This window comes from Mus caroli, unplaced genomic scaffold (assembly GCF_978045245.1).
Source record: "Mus caroli unplaced genomic scaffold, Mus_caroli_1 scaffold_13, whole genome shotgun sequence".
In the NCBI taxonomy this organism is placed as follows: domain Eukaryota; kingdom Metazoa; phylum Chordata; class Mammalia; order Rodentia; family Muridae; genus Mus; species Mus caroli.
Genome location: NW_028227268.1, coordinates 53099312 through 53118986, shown reverse-complemented (window position 1 = coordinate 53118986; position 19675 = coordinate 53099312). Strand labels below are relative to the sequence as shown.

Below are 19675 nucleotides of genomic sequence, written 5' to 3'. Positions count from 1 at the left end.
CCAACTGCCAACCCCAACCATGGTCTTCCTTCCTTCCAAGGAGGTTGTCCTCTCCTGACTCACCCCGACTCCAAGTTGAAAAACTAATAATTACCACCTCGAGGAAACCACAGCACAGTATGGTGGCAATGGGTTTGGCATCCCTAGCCGCTGGAGAGGCTGAGGCAGGAAGCAGCCTAGTTTCAGGCCATCCTGGAGCTAGAGATACCATCTCGATAGATCACCACCACCACTACCACACACACGCATACAGTATAAAGTCGTAGAATACTTGCCAGACATTTACTCAGCATTGGAAAAAATTGCATATTGCACGCAGTATAAAGATGTAACTGCTGATATGACAGTAGAAGGGGACTTTCGAGTGAACTAGGTTAACAATCGCAAATCTATGAAAGAAGCCCCCTGACTGGAAGGTTTTGGTTTGGCTTGGTTTTTTGTTTTGTTTTGTTTTTGTTTTTGTTTTTGTTTTTCAAGACAGGGTTTCTCTGTGTAGCCCCGAACTCACTCTGTAGACCAGGCTGTCCTTGAACTCAGAAATCCGCCTGCCTCTGCCTCCCAAGTGCTGGGACTAAAGGTGTACAGCACCACTGCCTGGCTGACTTGTTTTAATAGAGATGGCTCAGCAGTTCAGAGTGCCTACAGCTCTTGCAGAGGACCAAGCTCTGTTCCCGGCACCCAGATTGGGTGGCTCACTGCCTAGAACTGCAGTTCTAGAGGATCTGACACCCTTCTTCTGCATTTCATTGATATCACATACCCATCGACCCCACATAATCATCTAATAAAATACCTAAAATTCTAAAAAAAAAAAACAAACAAAAAAGAGGGTCAGGTATGGTAGCACACACCTATATGATCAACACAGTGACGTCTAGGCCAGCCAAGGCTACATAATGAGACCCTGTCTCCAAAAACCAAAACAAGATCTTGTATATTCCTCCCTGGCCTGGAACTCAGTATGTAGATCAGACTGGCCTTGAACTTACAACAAGCATCCTGCCTTTGCCTCCAGAGTACTGGGATTACAGGCGTGCACCACCCTGACAAGTCATTTTTCATGCTGTTTTCAGACAGGGTCTTGGGTAGTCTGCCAAGGTCTACCCTTGAACTCCTTGATCCTTCCTTCCTCCTGCTAACCAAGCATGTTCTATATAGCAAACTATTTAAAAATGGAGAAAAGGTATTTCCTATGGTTTCCAAACATACCGTACCTTTTCAGTATGTAACAGAATAAAATTAACATGATCAATAACTTCTCTTTGTTTGGAGGGTTTTTTTTTTTTAAGATTTATTTATTTATTATATGTAAGTACACTGTAGCTGTCTTCAGACACTCCAGAAGAGGGAGTCAGATCTCATTACGGATGATTGTGAGCCACCATGTGGTTGCTGGGATTTGAACTCTGGACCTTCGGAAGAGCAGTCGGGTGCTCTTACCCACTGAGCCATCTCACCAGCCCGTTTGGAGGTTTTGTTTTGCTGATAGAATGTCTTGCTATTTTAGCCATGTCTAGCCCAGAACTGGCTATGTAAACCTATCTAGCTTTGAACTTGCAATGATCCTCCTGCCTCAGCCCTCCTGAGTACTGGGGTTATGTGTTAGCAACTTGAGTATAATGAACAATACATATGTATATGGTGATTTGCAGAAAACTTAATATGCATGGGAGAATCTCAGTCATTTAGGAGCAGGGCAGGGTATCTGTTTCTCTGCTGGCCAAGTGTAGGCTGGGGTGATTCACTGGCATTGGGAATTTATCTGCCAGCAGGAATGGCTGTGCAGGCTGGGGGGTGGGGGAGGTGGAGAGTCTTAAGGCTGTGAACATGGTCCCTGGTATCTGTAGCCACAAGCAAGTCACTTGGCCTGAGCTTCCACCTTTCCTTTGTGACATGGACAGGCACAAGATCACAGAAGCTAAGACAGTTATGGGATGTCACCTCCTGAGATGTCCCTATTGTTTTACCTCTTGTTTCTAAGTCTGTTCTCAAAGGTTGCAGGAAATTGAGGTTCTGCCTGGGAGACTGCGAGAGCCTAGAGACCCTCCCTCCTCAGCAGTTGGCCCAAAGAAACCAGAGCATTAGAGGAACCATGTTTTTGCTAGACCTGTAGTCTAAACCTGGGCTCCTTAGACCTCTGAGTTAGGGCCATGGGGCCTGAGGTCTGTCCTCTAGCTCAGGACTGCCTGAGGATCTCGACTGATTTGGTGGCTTCTCTGGTCACTAAGAGCAAGGTGGAAGCAGTTGGGTGTCTTGGAACCAAGAAGGACCTTAGAAAGGCTCAGGACAGGACCTAGGAGGGCAAGACATTGACAAGGGCCCCGGGATGTCATTCTCTTAGTGACCAGAAATTCTGGGTACTGTGAGGATCGCTTCTCTCCATATTACCACAAACCACTTCCTCTTTTTTTTATTTTTTATTTTTTTTTTGTCCCCAGTCACCTTCCCTTCAGGGGACGATACACCCAGTCTTTGCCTGTCCCCTCAGCTGCGCTGGATCCAGAGACCAAGGGGTAACAGTGGGACAGAGCCTCCACCTCCTGGGTGAGTTCTCGTAACCTTCTCCTCACATCTCGGGCATCATAGACTATTCGGCCTGATGAACGGCGCCGGGGTATTTCAGGGACATTTGCTGGACCCAGAAAGGATGGTGAGACAGGCTGGCCCTGTGCTTGCTCACCCTCAACACATCCCCCTGACCCTGCCGCATTGTTTTTATGGCTCAAAGCCTCTGGACTAGGAGGCGGAGGATTTACAGTATACACATAGGCCTCTAGGCCCTGGTCTGACCGGATTTCCGATTTGAGAGGCCTGGCCTCTACTGCTGGCTGGAAGCGGATGGTCTGGGGAGGTTGCTCTAGACCATCCTGAGTCCAAGGTTCCCACACCTCCTGCATAGATTGAAAGCCTTCCCAATCCTTAGAATTGTTCCAGTGGCGGGAACAGATTGCAGGGTGCTGACGTGGAGGTTTCTCATCATCAGTATCAGGGGCCCAAGCTATGGGGCGGCAGGCACGGCGAGATGGAGGCGCTCGATGGCGGTAACGACGACGAGTGGGTGGGGGGGTCACAGTCATCTTCACAGGGTCCATGGTACATCGAAGATGGACTTTGGGGTAGGTCTGCTTCCTCGAGGGCTGGACCAGCTTCCCAAGTGAAGTACTGGTTTCTGTAGGGAGAGGTGAGGTTGTTGGAAAGGCTGGCTTCTAGAGAGATGGATGGGAGGTGGGGCTTTGAGAGAGAAGCTGCAACTCCATCTTAAGGAGCCAGCTTAGGGTCAGGTGGAATAGAACGCTTGGTTTCTGCCCCTGCTAGGCCCCAACCCCTAGCCTTCCTTACCTTTTTCACAAATGATATGGAACATTCGGTGTAAGAGGATGCGGATTCGGCTCCAGAGCTAGGTATAGGAGGACATGGTGACCACAGGTAGGTCCTTGGAACCAGGCCTGCCTCCCACTCAGCCTCCCCAACCACACCCTCCATCCCTGACCAGGGTCACCAAATTGATGCCAATGTTAATACAGACGATAAGACCCAAGAGCAGCAGAATGGAGTTTCCCATGTCCTGGCAGTTGTTGATGTTGGGGTTTTGATACGAGGCCCACCCAGGCCGAGGCCGCTCAGCCATGGCCATGGTGGTCCCTAGGGCCACCAGGGCCCTTAGGCCCCCAGCCCACTACCCCTAATGCCCACTGGCCTGCCAGCCTGACCCAGAAGTTCCTGAGAGTGACCGGGTCACAATGAGGTTGGGGCTTTCCCTCATAATGTGCTAAGATGATACTCTCAAGGTGCAAGACCCAGGGTTGAACCCCCCCAGCCTTAGCCCAGGCCTCGGCAGGAGCCAGACCCTTTCTTTGCATCCTTTCTTAGAGCTAGCCTCCTGGGTGAACACACTGGCTCTCTAATCTATTGGGCATCTGCCCTCATCAGTTTCTATGCCTTCTAAAGCACCAGGCCCTGGACCACACAGACATAGCTGCTGACCTTTAGTTTTGTTTGACTTGAGACAGGGTCTCATGTAGCCTAAGATGGCCTCAAACTTTCTATGTAGGCAGGAGTGACCTTGAACTCCCGAGTTCCCTGTCATTAATACTCCAGTCCTAGAATTACAACATACACCATGTCCAACATTTTTATCTTTTTTGTTGTTGTTATTTTCAAGACAGGGTTTCTCTGTATAGCCCTGGCTGTCCTGGAACTCACTCTGTAGACCAGGCTGGCCTCAAACTCAAGAGATGGGCTTGCCTCTGCCTCCCGAGTGCTGGGATTAAAGGCATGTGCCACCACTGCCCAGCCAGCACTTTTATCTTAAAGATGGGGTCTTGTATCTAGCTCAGGCTGGTCTTGAGTCCCCCCCCGCAATGGCCTGAATGCTATGATTCTGACTATTTGCCCATCCTGGTCTCTATCTTAACCATCCAATCCTGTCAGGATGGAAACTTTTCCCTTTGCCATTTCTCCTCAGATCTTGAGTTATTTTCTGAAAAGGGTTGGGCACTTCTTCCCACCCCCTTCTAACATGACAGGTACAACCAGAGCTGGGTACCCTCCTCACCCCCTACCTTCTAACACGACAGGAGACAACACAACCAACAGTTAAACTTTTATATTTACAATATTCTCTTCATCTTTTGCCAGGTTTAAAAATGTGTACAGAGCCGCAAAGGGTTGGGGTGGGGGCATGGGATTATTTGGAAAGGGGCCGGGCATTGGAGTCCGTGGCTGTATCATGGGGTCCCCCAGCCCCTCTCTCACACCCCAGCTCTGGGGCATCTGCTTACAGGGCTCAGGGCCCAGGTTGATAGCATTTGGAAGGCATGGCTGTTCCAAGAATTGCTAGACCAGGCAGGGGAAAGGGCCAGAAAAGAACTACATTTCCATGGGGGATGGAGAAAGGACAGGGGCTCAAGACCAAGGATTCTGGACCTGGGTGTCAGTGGAAGACAGCACCCCACTCCTATACAAGTTTGGCACTAACATCCCTCAGAAAGCCAAACAATACATGAAGATTCAGCCACACCTCCACTGGTGTCCCTTAAAACCCTTCCTGACAGCGTTCTTTTCCCCAAGAGGTCCAAATCCAAAGACCTCTGGGCAGCTGCTTCCCATATTTCCTTTGAAAATCTTCCTGCTGGTGTCTGCCCTGTCCCCCACAGCCCCTCCATCTGCTCCTTGGTACGGCTGACCTCATTCTCTCCCCAGCCTGTCCATGTAACCTTTTTTCCTGACTCCTCCCCTCCCCCTCTCCTCGGCTTCCTTTCTTCTTCAACTCAACCAATCAGGGAGGGGAGACAGGTTAAAGAAGGTGAAGAGAGAAGGCTGGTCTGACCCTGAGATGGGGAGAGAGCATCAAAGAAGGAGCCAGTGATGGAGAAAGAGGAACCAAGGCAGAGAAGGAGAAATGACATGAGGGTGAGACACAAGTGGGAGGGGTGCGGGGGACCACCTTAGCTGCCACCTGCTCCTGGCGTTTCCCTTCCCTGGACTAGAACTTAGGGGATCCTTGGCACATTTTGAGAGTCTCCCAACCCATCTACCCAGTTTGGCACGGATGAGCAATGATCTCAAGGACTGAGGAAAAGGCTGTCCTCAGGCCCCCTGAGGGCTTAGGTTAAACATGCACGGCCTCTTGTGTGACATGTGCCATGCCCCCCATCCTCCCACCTTGGCATCTCCCTCCAAGTCTCTACTTCCCACGTGGCTTCTGTCCATTTGAAGTCTGCTCCCACCTGCTATGTAAGGAGGAAGTGTGCGCTGGACCTGAGGTGTGGGAGAGGGCAGGGGAGTGCTGGGGAGCACAGGACCCTCTGCCTGGGAAACACACATCCACATGCAAGAACATGTTTCCATTCGATGAAATGCGTCCTGGACCATGGGAAAGTAAGTTTCCAGGCCGCGCTGGGATGCACAGAGATTCTCCCTTTCCTCTAGCAGGAAATCTCTGTTGTCTGTGGAAGGTGAGGGCTTCCAGGGAGAACGTGCTTCACCTGACTTGTGCCATGGGGGAGAAACATGCTTTTCAGGGGTGGGTGGGGAGCGGGGTCCAGGGGGCCTGTGATTTCCTTGCTGCTCCCCAGGTACCTCCCTGTATTGTCTGGTGGCCAAGGGTCACCGGATGTGCACACATCACTTCCAGGGTCTCCAGGGAGTTGAACGGGGAGGAGAAGACGAAGGCATGGGATACAAATCCCCGCAGAAATTCTTGGAGGCAAACATGTGTCCAGGGCGGCAAACAAACAAACAAACAACCCCCCCCCCAAAAAAACAAAAACAAACCCAACCAACCAACCAAAACCAAAAAAAAAAAAAACCAAACAAACCTCACCCTGCACATGGGAAAACACCCCCCATGAGGAAAGCATGTCTTCACATGGGCAAAAGGACTTCCACATTTCCACACACCGAAGACTGGTGTCCCAACGGAGGGCAAAAAATACCCCCCAGGTGTTCGAAGGCCCAGGTCCAGAGGAGATAATGGGGCTCTCTGCATGGGAAAAACTCTCTTTCCAGTGAGGAATCCCATGTCCACCTTAACACTGCTCCACGAAGTCTGACAAATCCACGGGGGTAAAGCCCGGTGCCAAGTCCTCCTCCCTGCCTTCAAGTGGCCTGGGCTGGGAGGGCTAGGGAGGCAGACCTCCCAAAGCCGCCCCCTATACCCGAGTGGTGGAGTGGGGATGGGGTAGCGTGTTGTTGTGGCTGGTAGCAGTAGGGGGTGGGGGTGGGAAGGGCCCAAAGGGATGGAGAGAAGGGGGTGGGGGCGGGGGTGGGGGCCCCAGGCCACTAGGCAGCAGGGTCAGGGCCCCGGGGGCCAAGAGAGGCACATCGTCCGGTGCCCGGCGCAAGGCCAGGGTATAGTCGGGTGGACAGGCAGGGCGCAGGGCCTCAGCAGGGTCCGCCCCAACACCACCACCCCGCTTCAGCTGCAGCGATACCAGCTCCTCCTCCGGGGGTAGCTCACGGCCAGCAGTGGGAAGCAGGGGGCCCCCACCAGGCACACCTGAGCCTGAGCCTCCTGGTGGGCTAAGCCGCCGGCACCGCAGCTCCTGGCGCCGGTCCCGCTTGTAATAGAGGGCGGCAAAGGCAAGGATGTTGAGGAAGAGGAGGGAAGCACCCACTGCCACAGTCACGCTTAGCTCCGTGGAGTAGTCCCTCGAGTCACCGGGGAAGCGGTCATAGGCCCTTGGGCCTAGGTCAATATCAGACTCAGGTGGCAGAGTGGCGGGTGGGGGAGGACGGCGTGTGCCGGAAGTGCCAGGACCAGGTGTGCGAGGTGGCCAGCGTGTGGCATAGGGAGGCAGGCGAGTGGTGGTGGTGAAGAGCTCTGTGTGCAGGTTGTGCAGGTGGGGCACGAGCTCCAGCCAGAAGGCCACCTTGTTGGCACGGTAGTTGTCGCGCACGCGCGGTTTCAAGCCTATGTGCAGATACTGCTTTTCCTTGCTGTTGAACTTGCTCCACACTACCTCTTCAAAGCGGTTGGGCTTGGTGTGGATGAACTTGGTGTCCTGTGGCACAGGCTGGTTGGGGTCACTGTGGGCACAGGAGGGCAAGGAAAGGAGTGAGGGTGAGGCTCGGAAGGAGGATGGAGCAGGAGAAGGGGAGGGAGAAGTCTGAGATTTAGAGACCAGGAAAGACCTACAACTAGAAAAGGTTAGACATAGTGGTGCATGCCTGAGAGAGAGAGAGAGAGAGAGAGAGAGAGAGAGAGAGAGAGAGAGAGAGAGAGAGAGAGAGAGATGGGAGATGAGAGAGACACAGAGAAAGACAGAGATGAAGTTTGAAGAGATATGCAGTGACACAGAGCTGAGAAATGGAGAAACGGGCACATGAGATACAGGTCAGGAAGACAGTTCTGGTGAGAGCAGCCAGGAGGTAAAAACCAAAGAGGGCAGAGAAGTCAGTGGACCTCAGGAAAGAGACAGAGACATAGCGACAGACAGACAGACAGACATTCTCTATACTTAGATGCAGACCAAGTTGCACCAAAGCTACCTAAGAAAGCCTACTCCCCAAAAAGACAGAGACCTTTCTAACACTATTGAATCTCCAACCCCCTCTGTATCTGATACAAAGGTGTTCAGTAGTTTGTCTCAGGAGAGCAAGGGCATGTAAGAGCCTGTGTCTTCCTAGAGTGATGACTTTGTGAAAGAAGGCAAGGGTACCTCAGCCTACAGGAGTGCCCCACCCAGCCCCACTAGGCCCTCTGGCCCTCACCCAGTCTTGGCGAAGTTGGTCCAGTAGGTCATGACTACCGCGCTGAGCATGACATCATTCTTGGAGAAGTTGCAGGGGAAGAGGTCAGTGGCGCCCACCATGGGGACACCAAAGACGTAGGGCAGCTCGTCCCCGTGCGCTGCGTCTGCCCACTCTGGCCGGCCCTCAGCCTGGCAGTGGTGGTAGAAAGTGTAAAAGTAGACAGGGGACTGGTAGTCAGCATGCAGCTTGGCGGTGGCCACAGCCGGGGCGACCCACTGGTGGTCAGTAAAGAGCGCCAGCAGGGTCTTCCGCCGCATCTCGCCATTGTCCCTGTCAGCCCAGTCCGTGTACATGAACTTGATGGTCTCTCGAAGCACATCCTTGCCTTCTGGGTACCCGTACAAGTTGTCCACAAAGTTGGAGACAGTGAAGTCAAAGGCGCTAGCAGACACACCGTCCTCACTCTCTGCAGAGTCCTCCACGAACTTGAGACCCTCTCCCTGGTTGACACCAATGAGCATGTCGTAGTTGAGGAATTCCCCCTGTTGCATGAGGATCTCGGGGTCATCAGGGACTACGTCGCCGTCCACCACAGGCCCAAAGGCAATGTGGTAGCTGGAGAGAAGGGGGCAAGGTCTCACCATCCAGTTGCTGGCCTCCTCTGGGCCCATGGTCTCCTAAGCCACACATAGTTAGCTCCCTCTGCCTAGAAGACCTTTTTCCATGACCCGAAGACTCACAGAGTCAGTCCTTCAGGGCATTCTGGCCCCTCAGGATATCCTCCTAAAGCATTCTGTGAAACCCTGTGCTTGATCTATGTGGTATGGTGACCTCCACATAAGGAGGGCTGCTAACCAACAACCACTAGAGGTATCTGAAGCCCACTTCTCCTTGCCCAGTTAGATTGCTTCCAAGAACCTCTCACCTCAACCTCCTTGGAACCAGTTAGGAAAGCAGAGACCTGGACCCAGCCCTCTCCCACCCCCATACCGGGCAGGCTGTACATCCTGGTCCACTAGCTCCCGGGAAGACTTCCGGCGCAGACACTCCACAGCTTCAGTGCTGTCTTCTCGGTCACAGCCCACTTTGGCCGCCAGCAGCCGCGTGTACTTGAGCGGCTGGTAGTTGACAGACCAGCTGGAAATGGCAGTACCACTTTGAGCAATGGCCTTCTGGAACAGTCCTGGTGGGACAAGCAGACCTCAGGCTAGGCTGTTATCAGCCAAAGGAAGGAGAGGATTGGTAGGGTCCAGGCTTTGGGAAGGGAAGGCAGGTGAGGAGGCTGCTGGTACCTTCTGAGTGGTGGGAAAGGATCAGCAAGTTGACACAGGAGGCCCCTGCACCAGACCCAAAGATAGTGATGCGTTCAGGGTCACCTCCAAAGTGGGCAATGTTTTCACTGAGCCAGCGCAGGGCCTGGATCTGGTCCAGAAGCCCATAGTTGCCTTTTGCAGCCTGGTCACCAGTGCTGAGAAAACCTAGGGGTAGAAGAAGGGTGCTCCCTGGAGGTGTCACAGCATCCTTGCCTCTCAGCCAGGGGCTTAATGCAGCGTAAGTCTATCAGCATACTTGGGAGGACCCTGCCCACCAGGACTGCTTCCCAGACCTTGCCCCCCAAGAGTTGGCTGCCCACCCTCACCGAGCACCCCAAGACGGTAGTTGAGTGTGGCTACGATGACATTGCCATAGGCAGCCAGGACTGAGCCATCGAACATGTTCCCGGTGCCTTCCATGTAGGAGCCGCCATGTAGAAACAGCATGACCGGTTTCTTCCCAGAGTCCCGGATATCTGCGAGGGGAGGGGATGGCAGGTGGGCCGGGAGATCGGGGACAAGGACACAGTCAGACCAGAAGCAGCACTTTGGAGCTCCCAGGCCTTCTGAGGATCAGCCTGGAGCTCGGGGGACTTGTCACTAACATCCCTGGCGGGGGGCAAGACCGGATTCCCCTCCCTCCCTCCCTCCCTCCCTCCCCAGCTAAGCCTAGAGGAAGGTCCCTCCTCATCACTGGCCAGCATGGGTCCAAGCACTCCACCAAATGTTGGGCACACTTTCCAAGAAGCCCAACAGAGGCCAAAGGTAGGAAGTGGCCCTCCTCAGGGCTTCTCCACACACACAAGTCTCCTTCCTGCTCCTGGTGAGAGCGGACTAAGGCCGGGACTAGGGCTGGAGGTGCTGGGAGGCCCTGGTATCTCCTCAGACTCAGGCTTGGGCCTCAGCTCCACATGGCACCCTAGTCTGTGGGTGAGGGGTGCCAGGCCTTAGGGTCCCTGGGGGCTTGGTCTCCTCCCCGCCCTAATTCCTTTCTAGGTCACCTCCCCAGTTACCATGGCAACCCCCAGCCTAATTACTGTGGCAGGAGGAGGCAGGGTGGGAAAGAGCCTGCTTAATGAAGTCATGGTAAAGCTCTGACTCTTGGACTCTCCTCCTTCCAAACTGGCCTCTCCTACACTGAAGCCCTCGTGGTGCCATATCCAAAGAATCCTTTAGATGGCTGCCACACGTAGCAGGCCATGAAGCTCTGGACTGGACAACAGAGTGAAAACTCCTAAAGAGGGTGGCTGGGAGTCCAGGAGAGCCTGTCAGAGTCCTCAAGACTATATGGCCCGATTCCCCACTACTAGCCAAGGATGTCTCTAAAGTCCCAAGGCTGGGGTCGGCTCCAGCTCTCTTTGAACTGTTGGCATGCTCTTGGGCTCTAGCTCAGTGGTAGAGCTCTTGTCTAACATCTGCCTGCCATGGGAGCCGGGCTTAGACCCTACAGCTGGTCTCCAGCATCTGTGCCATCTCCCGCATCCTGACAGAAGGTCAACCTGCAAGTCATAGGACAGGCCCTTTCTGCCCCCTGCCCTGATCTCTGGACTTCTTTGGCCAGGTGCATCCCAAGACGTTGTTCTTCCTCCCAGCCTTAACCTCACAGTGCGCTTGTTTGTTTCCTTCCTTCCTTCCTTCCTTCCTTCCTTCCTTCCTTCCTTCCTTCCTTCCTTCCTTCCTTCCTTCCTTCCAGGGGTCTGCCCTAAATGTCCTCCTTCTCTCCCGCCCTCCCCGAGACCTCTCCCTGTTGGGGGGGGGGGGAGGATATTAGAAAGGGAAGGAGCAGGAAGAGGGGCGGGGCAACAAGAATTCAAAACCAACAACAAAAACCAGGATCAAGAAAGAAGAAAGAAAGAAAAAAACGACAACCAAAAAGCAAGAAGATCTTGGGGCAGATTCAACAAGAAAAGAAAAAACAAAAAAAAGCTCCATCTGGGAAAAAAAGAAAACAAGAAAAAAGTTCTTTGCATTATTTCAAAATTTTGTGGTGAAACTTCAAGATATTGGGCCCTGTTTTTAAAAATTTTCGAATTATTTGATTCATTTCAGATGTTCACTTTTTTTTTTTTTTTAAATCTGACAGGCTTTAGTTAGAAATCGTAGCAGGTTTCTAATGTTTTGGTTAATGTCGTTAATTTGTCAAATTTTTTCAAATATTATTTTGCTTCAGATTAAAACTTTTTTTTTCCGGTCAAATGGTACATTTCACATGTTGCAAAACAGTCCAGATTTCTTTCAAACTCTCAGCATTTTATCCAAAAAAAAAAAAAATTTTTTTTTTCTGGCAATCCAATTCCTTTTTCTTTTTTCACCTTATTTCACCATAGCTAGCCTTTCAGGTCAACTAGTGGGTTCAACATTGTTCAAATTTAGTTTGACATTTTCATAATTCTTTTTTCCAATTATTAAAATTTTTTCTTTTCTTTTTTCTTTTGCATTTTTAGTTGGGAGAACGACTGGGGGGGGGCCTTGAGAGCTGTGGGGACATTTAGTTAGGGGCAGGGCCATCAGAGTCCTCTTCAAAGCAACCACATGCATCAGCGGGATTTTTAAATCTACCTGTGTCTGGCGGATTGAGCGTCGCCTCGTCACGTTTTTTTGTGAGCGGACCTAAGACCGGGAACACAAAACAGAGAAAAAAGGACAATTTTGTGGGGAAAGATGGGGTCAGGGGAGGCGGTAGATGGGGAGGGGAGGAGAGAAAGCAGAAAAGGGGAGGGGGGAGAGGCAGAAAAAATAAGCCAAAAAAAGCAAAATCTGTTTGCAAGAAAAAGAAACCAAGAAAAGAGAAAAACGTTTCTATAACCCAATTTTTCCCCTCCCCAGAAAAAGTCATGCCCCAAAGAAAAGGTGGGTTTGAGGGGTGGGGTGCCTGAGGGGGCTGAGGCTGTCTTGAGACACAGTTACTTAATTGGAAAGGACTTGTTGGCTTTTTGGTGTGTTTGCTACTTGCTGGAAATGAAATAGTGTTAGGGGAATGGGGGTGGGGGGAGCCTAGGGACACCAAGACTGGCTTGCCACCCGGGCCACCTTTCAGGCAGACTCCTTTCAGGGCCAGCCACATGCTATGGGCTGTCCACTTGAGGCTGTAAGAGGAGGCTGTGCAGAAAGGACTCTACTTCCCTCTGAACTGTTCTGGAGGTCAGAAGGCAAGATGGGTTTCGGACAGACCACCCCATTGCTCATTGATTCCAGAAGCCCCTGCTGCCAACCGAAGGGCTATGGGTAGGTCAGCTAGGCTGCCCCCTGGCCCTTATCCAGCCTCACCCCCAGCACTTCTCTTCCATCCACACTCACAGGCCTGGCTTCTCATCCTACTTCCCCAATATGGGCAAAGCAGGGAAAAGGGTCATCAGGTCTTGCCCTCCACTCCAGCTTATCCCTCCACACTCCCACCCACCTCAGCCCCTGCCCAGGCCTCTTCTCCTCCCCACCAAATTGTGATTTTCCCTTAGTATCACCAGCCCCACCCTAGGTCCACTGCAAAAGAGCCCTCCTCCCCTTTCAGGGTATTCATTCTGCCAACATTAGGAAACAGTGCCTTAAGCCAGTCTAATACATAAAGTAGATGTCGTGCTGGGAGAGCAAGTGAGGCTAAGACCAGCAAAAGTCCCAGCAGAACCCACAGACTGGTGTTAGACTTCTTTTGGATTTGGGTGTTAGTCAGGAGAGAACTGAGGCTGAAGAGTCTCAGGGAGTTCCCCAGGCTAACTGGTTCTCCCCAAAACTCAAGGAAGGGTGGGGTCAACAAAGCTCAGACTAGCGCTATCAATGATGATCCACTTGGTGGACTTGGGACCAGGGCCTCTATTTTGTGAGAGGATATGGATTAGGATGAAGTCAGCAGGGTATTCATGACCGTGAGACTGTGAAGTGTGTGTGTGTGTGTGTGTGTGTGTGTGTGTGTGTGTGTGTGAGAACCACTTCCTCCTAGAGCTGGTGTGAAGATTTAGTGAGATCACCTGAATGTGTCAGGCCCCAATCAGGTCTGCAATATGCAACGGTTAAAAATACAGAAGGTGTGGGAAGGCAGGCGTAGAGTGGAGGGAGGGAGGGAGGGAGGGGGGGAATGATCTGTGTGCAGATGGAGTGGACAGTCCAGCGGTGACAAGTGATAGATGGTTCGCATAGGCATGACGAGAATGTCCCCATGAGGAAGGCATGGGGTAGATAGCTTATGTGAAAGTGTGGGTGCTATTGATCATGGTGGCTCATAAACCCAGCTCTCAGGAGGTTAGGGCAGGAGGATTATCAAAAGTTCCCAGAGGAGCCTGAGCTTCCTTGTGAGTTCTAGACCAGCCTAGGCTACAGAATAAGACCCAGTCTCAAAAGCACATGTGCATGTGCACGCGCGTACATACGCCATACTACACACACACACACACACACACACACACACACACACACACACACACATGGTGATGGAGAATCAGCGGGTAGCAGTGGTGAGATGAGAGGATGAGCGAGCACTTCAGGGAGATAAGGTGCAGAAGTGGTAAGGGAAGGGAGGTGGAAGAGGACGCTGGGAGAGGGAGAGGGCAGAAGAACCTTGTGGCTAGGCTGTTAGAAGTCACGGTTTTACCTGGGGAGGGGCAGTCATCTAGAATGCAGGGCTGGAATACAGGGCAGAAGGTGGTCCATATGGGAAGTATTAGCATGGGCATGGGCAGGTTTAAGGTATACCAGTCATCTTGTGATTGGCGTAAGAGCAATCTTGGTGCAAGGTAAAGGTGTTCATATTGGACCTTTCAGGAGGGTGATCTCAAGGTTATGTGGATATAAAAACTGCACGCACGGAGGTTACCAGAGCATCCAGGGATACAGCATTGACATCCAGGATTAAGGGAAGGTTGGGACCCACGTGGGCAATGGGAATACCATGTCAGGGAAATATTGGGCATGTGTACTCTGTAAAGGGGTTGAGAGCTGTAACTTGTAAGATACCGGAACACATGGCCAGCTGGACAAATGGTCATTTTAAGCCTCTGAGTCTCAGTTACTGTAGAACTTGAGTACACAATGAGGAGGTACAGGATTCATTCGGGGCTCCTGGTTACCAGGCCTGCATGTAAAGTTACCAGAAACTAGCTGGAGGAAGCATGCAGCAGACAGAGTCAGTTCTGTGGACGTGCTGGGATGTTTTGGAGTGGTGAGATTGTATGTCAAAAGGGCAATGTGGAAGCTATTTGTGGTGCTGGTTTTCGTGTGTGTGTGTGTGTGTGTGTGTGGCTGGAAAACATTCTGATTAATCTTGGTGTGCAGAAGGTTGGTGAGGGGAAAGCTACTGGCAGTAAGCGCTGGAGTACAGAGCTGTCCTACAGCAAACAGGAGTTCATTCACAAAAACAGCATCTCAAACTCAAGCAGGATGTTCTGATGGGGATGGGATGCTGTGTTGTGAGTGAAAGGGCCTTTGCTAAGAAGCTCCCCTGACCCTTCAGGGATGCGGAGGGATGTTGGTATAGGAGACAGAAATCTCCCACAAGAAGTCACTGAATACCACTGACTCAACTCAGGCAAGGGACTGACAGGTGCCATATGATAGAAGTCAGGGAAGGTTGGCCCGAGGACGGGAACTCTGAGTGGTATGGATGAAACCGAAATCTGGAGGTAGTTATGTGAGAGAGAAAGGCAGGAGGTGGAGAGGCAAGGCTGGAACAAGCCTTGGAGGGATCCATCATCTCCAGCCACCAACATTGAGATTAAGTGTCTGACTGCTTGCCTTTTCCAGGGGAGGCTGGGTGAGCCTGGCCTAATGCCAGCTACCCTTCCTTCTAGAGCACAAAGAGTTTCTGCTGCGAGATGCTTACGGGATGCTCCTAGGCCTGCCTGATAAGCAGGCACCCTTACCTCGGAGGATCCGCAGAGGCTTGCAGGGACATACTGCCCCTTACTACCCATCAAGGCCCAGCTTAGGGGCAGAAGTCGGTCCTGTGCTTGAGGGTCTGCGTGTGCGTTTGTGGGCTGTGTCTACAGGGTGCCCGGCCTTGTGCCTGTGCCCTTACCGTCCTCAGTGGGCACGTAGAGGTTGAGGTACAGGCAGTCCTCGCTCTGGTTCTGCACGTAGGTGGCGGCCGCCTCCAAGTTGTCGGTGAACCACACAGGCAGCATGATGGCCGGCAGGGCCCCGTGCAGGTTCTGCGGGCAGGCGGGCGGCAGGGTGGTGGCGTTGCGCACGCCGGGCCACGAGGCAGGTGCCTCAGGCGGCTGGAAGCGGCGGGCGCCCAAGGGCGGCGTGGCGTAGGGCACGCCCAAGAACTGCACGACCGGGCCCAGGATCTCGTTGTTGAGCTCGCGCCGCACACCGCGCACTCGCCCGTAGGCTGTGTTCACCACGGGGAAGCGCTCCTCCCCGAGGCTGCCGAGGCCCAAGCCTGGGCCGCCCGGGGCGCCGCCGCCGGGACCCCCTCCTCCCCGTTGAGCCCCAGCCAGCCCCACCAGACACAACGCCAGGAGCCACATGCTGATTGGGGGACCCCCCCTCCCTCCCCTGACCCCCCCCTCGGAGAGAGAGAAGGGGGGGAGAGGGAGGGAGGCCCCCCTCGCCCCAGGAGGGAGGAGGGGGCGGGGGAAAGGAAGGAGGAGGGGGACGGGTAGGGACCTGGGTTAGAAGGGACAGAAGAGGAGTCTATTTCTCTCCATGGAGGGGGTAGGGGGTGGGGAAGGGGAAGAAGGTAGAAGAAGGTGCTGGGAGGCCCGACCTGCCGGGTGAAGGGGAGAACGGGGACCCGGACAGGGTGTGCAAGATACAGACAGACAAACAGACAGAAAAATACAGAGAAGTGAAAGAAGGGAAGGGAAATTGGATGGGGAGGACGGAAAGGATGGGGAAACAAGAGACAAGTGGTTAGTGGCTTGAATTTCAGATCAAGTTACCCCCTTTCTCCCACCCGCAGGCCCCCTGACATCCCCTTCCCCCAGCTGCCCTCTTCCCTCCGCAGAGACCCAAATTGGGGGTGGCGTCAGATGTGATAAATGTCCAGGGCAGGGTCGGGGGGGGGTGATCCTAGACTCAGGGTGCCCCTTTCCTGCCTCTATCCCTCCCAGGCAGGCTCTCCCTAGGGACTCAGGAGTCCCAGTCCCCACTTCCCTGGGAGAGAATGAGATAGACAAGGAAGAGAAAATAAAAATACCAAGTCATTAACTAGCAGGAAGTGGCGGGTTTGTTTATACGTGTTAATTACTCCTGAGCTGTAATTTCATGGCGCTGAACCCCCACCCCAGGCCAGACTCTGGGCCTTCTCAGGACTGTACAAACCCCAGTACCTTCTGTCCACATCAGTGTACCAATCCCTAAAGATCTGTGCACTTGGGGTCCTTTTCTCCCCAGGCCCTTCCATGTCTTCCCTTAGAAGTTGGGGTGTCTATAGCCAGGGGTTAGAGTGAGTAGGGGATGCTGAAGGGGCAAATCCAGGGACAGATGCATGATCCTGCAGCCGGTTGCTGGGCGACAGGATGCTGCCCCGCAATGTTACCTCGGCAACGGGCTGCAGCTTTAACCCTGGAGGGGGGTGGTCTAGAGGAAGAGGGGAAGGGGCTTGCTTGGTTGCTGAGTCCCTTCGGGCCGTGAGAGGGAGGACAGGGACAAGAGTCAGAACGCTCGTTTCACCCAATCTTATCAGAGAAGAAGAAATATGTATATATGAGGGGAGGGTAGTCTAGGCGAACAGAGAATCCTAAGAGACATGCCCCTCCCCCCATCCTGCTTAGCCCCATCAGAGCCTAACCCTACTGACCAGGTCTTTGGCAGATGGGGAGGGGGATAAGAGAAGCAGTACTGAGGTTGGCTTCTCAAATAAGCCTACTGACCCCCCCACCCCCAATCTGGAAGAGCTTTGGACCCTGGCTGAGGTCTTCTTTGCACAGCATTTTGACCTACGTCCTGAGGCAAACCTCAGATATCTTCTCACCCCAGGAGTACCCCCTCCCCTTCCCAGTCCCCCTCCCCCTTGCCAGTCCCCAGTATTACTGCTACCCTGGTACCCAGGCAGCAGGAACAGGACCAGTAAAAAGGTAGGCAGGGCAGACACCCAGGTCATTTCAGTAAGCCCCCCCTTGGCACCCCCCCCCTTCAGGACTGTTTGCTGACGCCGGGCTTTTCAGAGCCAGGCGCCAGCCCGCGGGTGGCTCTCTGCAGGTGTCAATTTATTCCAGAGATGAGGACACAGGAGTCCTCACCACTCACACCCAGTCATGCCCTCCCCTTTTCAGGTCCTTTTAGGCTCCTGTTCTCCCATCAGCTGAAGGGGGGGTTGTAGTTGACTCCCCCCCCCCCATCTCTTTTTCCTATGCCAGGCTGGGCCTTGCTATCTCTTCCCTCTTCTCCCATCATGTCCTGCCTCAGTCACCCCTTTCCCTTAAGGTACTTCGGGCCCCTTGCCTCCTCTCCTCTAACTAGCTTTTCTCTCTTCCCCTCCCACTAGAGCTCCCCCCCCCCATCTTTCTCCTCCGAACAGGGTCCCTTGAAGCATCTTTCCTTGGCCTTAACTGGCTTGCTCCAGCTCTTGCCTTCAGTCTCTCACCCCTCAGTCTTTTCTCATTTCTGTCTCCTTGGTGTTTCTCATCGCTCTCTCCTCCAAATACCTTCTCTGATTTTCTCCCTCAAGTGCTCGCTCGCTCTCTCTCGCGCTCTCTCTCTCTCTCTCCTTTTTTCTATTACTCTCTCCCCCATTTTCTCTCTTCATCTCTGTCTGCTACATCTTGCTCCCCCTCCTCCCGATCCCTCTGCCTTGCTCTTCCATTCCAGCCCAGGCCCGACTCCCCCAACCGGGGAGAGTTGAGGGACGGGGGCTCAGGCCGCAGCCCCCCCCCTTCCTGCAGTGGGGAAAATGGCTTGGCCGGGAAGGGGAGAAGGAGGGGGAGGGGGAGATGGGAACACACGGGGTCTGTGGGCCCATTCAAAGGATCATTCATGGACTGGAGAGAGGCAGAGACAAAGAGACCAAGACGCAGAGACACGGCGAGAGCATCCTTAGGCGGAGACACGCAGACAGAGCAGGCTGAGGGAAACCAGGCGCAGGGAGGAATATGGGAAGAGGAAGACCCCAATGGACCGCCGCGCAGCCCCCTCCACCCAGCATGGCTTAGCTCCTACCTGGATCAGCCCTGGGGCCGTGGTGCCTCCATCCAGGGCTCCGAGCGGGGGGCGGACGGGTTTCAGAAGGGGGGCGGCGGCCTCTGAGCCCCCGCGGCCCCGCAGGCCCAGCCCCCGCCTGCAGCGCCTCACCCGGCGGGGGAGGGGGGATCGCCCCAGCCCCGGGGGGCGGGGCCGGAATCCAGTCGATCCCCAGGAAAAGGAAAGCTAGGGTATAGGGTCAGAGGGAGCTCAAGAACAGGGAACCCCGCAGTGGGGAAGGCTGAGCCAGGAGGGAGCAATGGGACAGGACTAGATTGGAGATCCACTGGCTCTCTGGGATGGCTTCGAGGGACCAGGAGGCGGTTCAGGCGACAGATCCTAAGGGATCGGGTGCTGGAGGAGGAGTCCACGGCAATCCCTAGGGGCCCGGAGCCCCGGAGCGCAGAATCCGCGGTGCAGGGGCAGGGATCCAGCCGGAATCCTCGGGGAGGGGGAGGGATCTAGTCGATCCCGAGGGCGGGCGGGAGAGGGAGATCCGGGGAGTCAGAAGAGGGCGGGGGCCGAGTCCCGAGCCTCGAGGCAGAGGTCGGTGCGGCTCCTAGGAAGGAAGGCAAGGGGCTAGGAGAGGCTTTGGGAAATGCTCAGTAGCCAGGAGGCCCGGACTCCTGGCTCTGCGCGCCAGGGCCCGCCCGCCCCGCGTCCATCCCAGCTCGAGAGTGATGATCCGCCGGCGGAGCAGCCGCAGCAGCCCCGCGCGTCACCGCGCGGCCGCCTCCCCCGCCCCCTGCCGAGAGAGCGGCGCACACCCCTCGCTTGCACCCGCCTGCCCACCCGCCCTCTGGAGTGGGGGGGGTTGAAGACAGTGAAGGGGGTGGGAGTGGACAGACGGACGGATGGACGTAGCGAACTAGAGCAGGGTGAAGACATCTCTTCCCCCCGCCCCCCCGGATCTCCCACCCTCTGGGCTCTCCGGGTCTAGCAAGGGGGAGAACAGCTGAACTATAGAGGGCAGGGCATCATACGAAGAAGGCGGGGCCTCTAGGCACAGAGGCAGGGCCATCGTGGGATGGGAGGGGCTTGATGGCAATGGG

General features: G+C 54.1%; 2 protein-coding genes across 4 annotated transcripts; both read right to left on the bottom strand.

Annotated features, from left to right (window-relative positions):
- Positions 1-2402: 2402 nt before the first annotated feature.
- Positions 2403-3698, bottom strand: Spem1 (spermatid maturation 1). Its single transcript, XM_021177766.2, has 3 exons — positions 3491-3698; positions 3340-3397; positions 2403-3169 (listed from the first exon to the last, which is right to left on the bottom strand). Exons 1-3 carry the CDS (start codon positions 3632-3634, stop codon positions 2439-2441), a joined length of 933 nt encoding a protein of 310 aa, XP_021033425.1. The 5' UTR covers positions 3635-3698; the 3' UTR covers positions 2403-2438.
- An 893-nt stretch (positions 3699-4591) lies between these two features.
- Nlgn2 (neuroligin 2) lies at positions 4592-19308 on the bottom strand. 3 transcript variants are annotated; one of them, XM_021176386.2, is made up of 8 exons: positions 18603-19308; positions 15514-16209; positions 12069-12119; positions 9836-9985; positions 9489-9674; positions 9187-9379; positions 8215-8811; positions 4592-7530 (listed from the first exon to the last, which is right to left on the bottom strand). In XM_021176386.2, exons 2-8 carry the CDS (start codon positions 15968-15970, stop codon positions 6654-6656), a joined length of 2511 nt encoding a protein of 836 aa, XP_021032045.1. In that variant the 5' UTR covers positions 15971-16209; positions 18603-19308; the 3' UTR covers positions 4592-6653. The 3 variants fall into 3 exon arrangements, with proteins under 3 accessions (XP_021032045.1, XP_029339934.1, XP_085685998.1); XM_029484074.2 differs by having other exon boundaries at positions 15514-15646; XM_085829872.1 differs by lacking the exon at positions 12069-12119.
- Between the last annotated feature and the right edge of the window lie 367 nt (positions 19309-19675).

Bases quoted from the DNA above. Each gene is read 5' to 3' on its own strand.
- Spem1 (XM_021177766.2), bottom strand. From the start codon at position 3,634: ATGGCCATGGCTGAGCGGCCTCGGCCTGGGTGGGCCTCGTATCAAAAC. The intron at 3,398-3,490 runs GTCAGGGATGGA...TCCTATACCTAG, and splicing joins GCATCAATTTGGTGACCCTG to CTCTGGAGCCGAATCCGCAT. The intron at 3,170-3,339 runs GTAAGGAAGGCT...CTCTCCCTACAG, and splicing joins CCATATCATTTGTGAAAAAG to AAACCAGTACTTCACTTGGG.
- Nlgn2 (XM_021176386.2), bottom strand. From the start codon at position 15,970: ATGTGGCTCCTGGCGTTGTGTCTGGTGGGGCTGGCTGGGGCTCAACGG. The intron at 9,675-9,835 runs GTGAGGGTGGGC...TTCTACCCCTAG, and splicing joins CTACCGTCTTGGGGTGCTCG to GTTTTCTCAGCACTGGTGAC. The intron at 8,812-9,186 runs GTATGGGGGTGG...CCTTCTCTCCAG, and splicing joins CAGGATGTACAGCCTGCCCG to CTACCACATTGCCTTTGGGC.